The sequence below is a fragment of the Limulus polyphemus genome, unplaced genomic scaffold (genome assembly GCF_000517525.1).
Source record: "Limulus polyphemus unplaced genomic scaffold, Limulus_polyphemus-2.1.2 Scaffold782, whole genome shotgun sequence".
In the NCBI taxonomy this organism is placed as follows: domain Eukaryota; kingdom Metazoa; phylum Arthropoda; class Merostomata; order Xiphosura; family Limulidae; genus Limulus; species Limulus polyphemus.
In genome coordinates this window covers 196,322-198,346 of record NW_013666392.1, presented here as the reverse complement: position 1 = coordinate 198,346, position 2,025 = coordinate 196,322, and the positions used below count along the sequence as shown (strand labels likewise).

Below are 2,025 nucleotides of genomic sequence, written 5' to 3'. Positions count from 1 at the left end.
CATGTGAATATGACTGAAAAATTTCATTTTTTCTGAAAAGGTGGTGTCTATTTACTTGTGACCACGCTGTGTATGTGTTCAGATAGTTCCACTAATTTTTACTTCAATATTCATTCATGATAACTTTTATTCATTACATCATATGACCGAAAATTGGGGTAGTCACATTTTTGACAACTGTACAAATGCTGTAATTACAAAAATCATTCACTTTTGTAATTTATTTTATAGATTGACTTAAGTAAAATATTCGTAGTTACACAATAAGTAGGTATGTGATTTCAGATCTGTGAATCAAGCTATTTATCTTGACATTCACTAGTAGACTTAATATGACCTTGTTGTTTCAAGGGTATTTTATACAGTATAGACATAGTAGAGATTTAGCTTTAATGGGCTTCTCCTGTCCGTTTCTTATATACTGAGGCCTTCCGCAGTGTACAAGCTGAAATGTCATTGCACTCTACTAGAATTAGGACAGAGCAGTCTATTAAAACTAAATCTCTATCTGCACTACATAAACTACCCTTGAAACAACATCTTCGATGTCGTTATGTCATGAAAATTTTCAATAGATACCATTTAAGGCTTCATCCTGAAGAAAGCTTCAGCATAAAATATAAAACATTGTCCACTCTAGAAACAGACAAAAACAGTCCATTAATATGACCATAATTACCATTCATGTTGTTCAGAATTTTATGTTGTTAACATACAGAACAATACAAAGGGTTAAAATCTTGAAAACAATCTCTTAACCCATTTTTTTTAAAGAATTAACTAAAGCAGGAACTAATCTAGAACCCCTAGCTACTTTATCAGTCTCATCATACATATCTCTGTTTAATAAAAAACTATTATAATTAGTTACACATTTCATTACTTTGATAAACACACATTTTTTGAAATACTGGCTGTTACATCATTAGCTTTATAAATTAAATCAGCACTGTGTTTGGTACTTTCATCCTATAGTGATTCAGCATCAAACTAGCTAAAAATACATCTTCGTGAAACTTTGAGTGTTTAATTATATCTACAAATTTAAAGCACATTTTTCATGTTCAATACATTCAGTCTTACTGGTCACTCCTGTTTAGGAAACGTTGGTAAAATATACAAGATACCAAGGAGTGAACTTGTTAATGTGATACTTCTAATAAAAAAAAATAATAATTATGATAATCACATCTTCCTTAAATTTTAACAAGTACCATTGTAGTTTTTCTTCTGTTACACTAAAATACTAATTGGAACCTTGTGTGTGTGTATGATATTACAAAAGTCCAGATACAAGGATATTCTAAGGTAATCTGGAAATACACTTCCCCTGTTTGATGATATATTGATACAAAACCTGATTCTATGTTTATCAAAGCTGTGATCAACCAAAAAGGACCACTTGCTTTAGAATCATCAGATAGTACAGAACCAGAGAAAACCATGTTTTAAACTAGAGAATGTTTGTTGTTCACTGAACATAGGTTAACTTTGAATATTCTGAATAGTGAGATTTAGCTAAATCACTGTTATTGAAACTGTAAGTCCATTCCTTGCAGATTTTTAGTTTTCAACAATAATTGTGATTATATTTCTTTTATACATATTGTGAATGTACACAAATTTTTATTATTTCAAATTGCCATTGTCATATTAAACATATACAGTTGTATTACAGTTAGCTTCTTCATTGTTGTTTTAGGTCAGATCATATTTTTCTCCATCAGAACATGACTTGGATGGCTATATTAAGCCAGTTCGAGCTTATTCAATAGGCAGTCGGCCCCAGGTAAGATATTCAAAGACTTGATCAAACTAGTTTAATAAAATGCTCATTTATTTGGTAGCTAAGCTCAGATAAGATCATTCGATGACGAAGAACCCACTTTGAGACTAATAATGGCTGGAGACGGCTTGAATGGGTAATGAAGAAAAACTTTAATATAACAGCAAATGTACAACGTTTCGACAAGGTTTTGTCATCATCGGGTACCTGATGATGACAAAACCTTGTCGAAACGTTGT

General features: G+C 31.2%; 1 protein-coding gene across 2 annotated transcripts in view; it reads left to right on the top strand.

Moving 5' to 3' along the window:
• Window positions 1-2,025, top strand: part of LOC106460503 (insulin receptor substrate 1-like) — a 103,332-nt gene that overhangs the window by 94,975 nt on the left and 6,332 nt on the right. For both annotated transcript variants that reach the window (XM_022387253.1, XM_013920212.2), the window contains exon 13: window positions 1,703-1,789. In XM_022387253.1, the coding sequence (XP_022242961.1) occupies window positions 1,703-1,789 (87 nt within the window). The remainder of the gene's footprint in view (window positions 1-1,702; window positions 1,790-2,025) is intronic.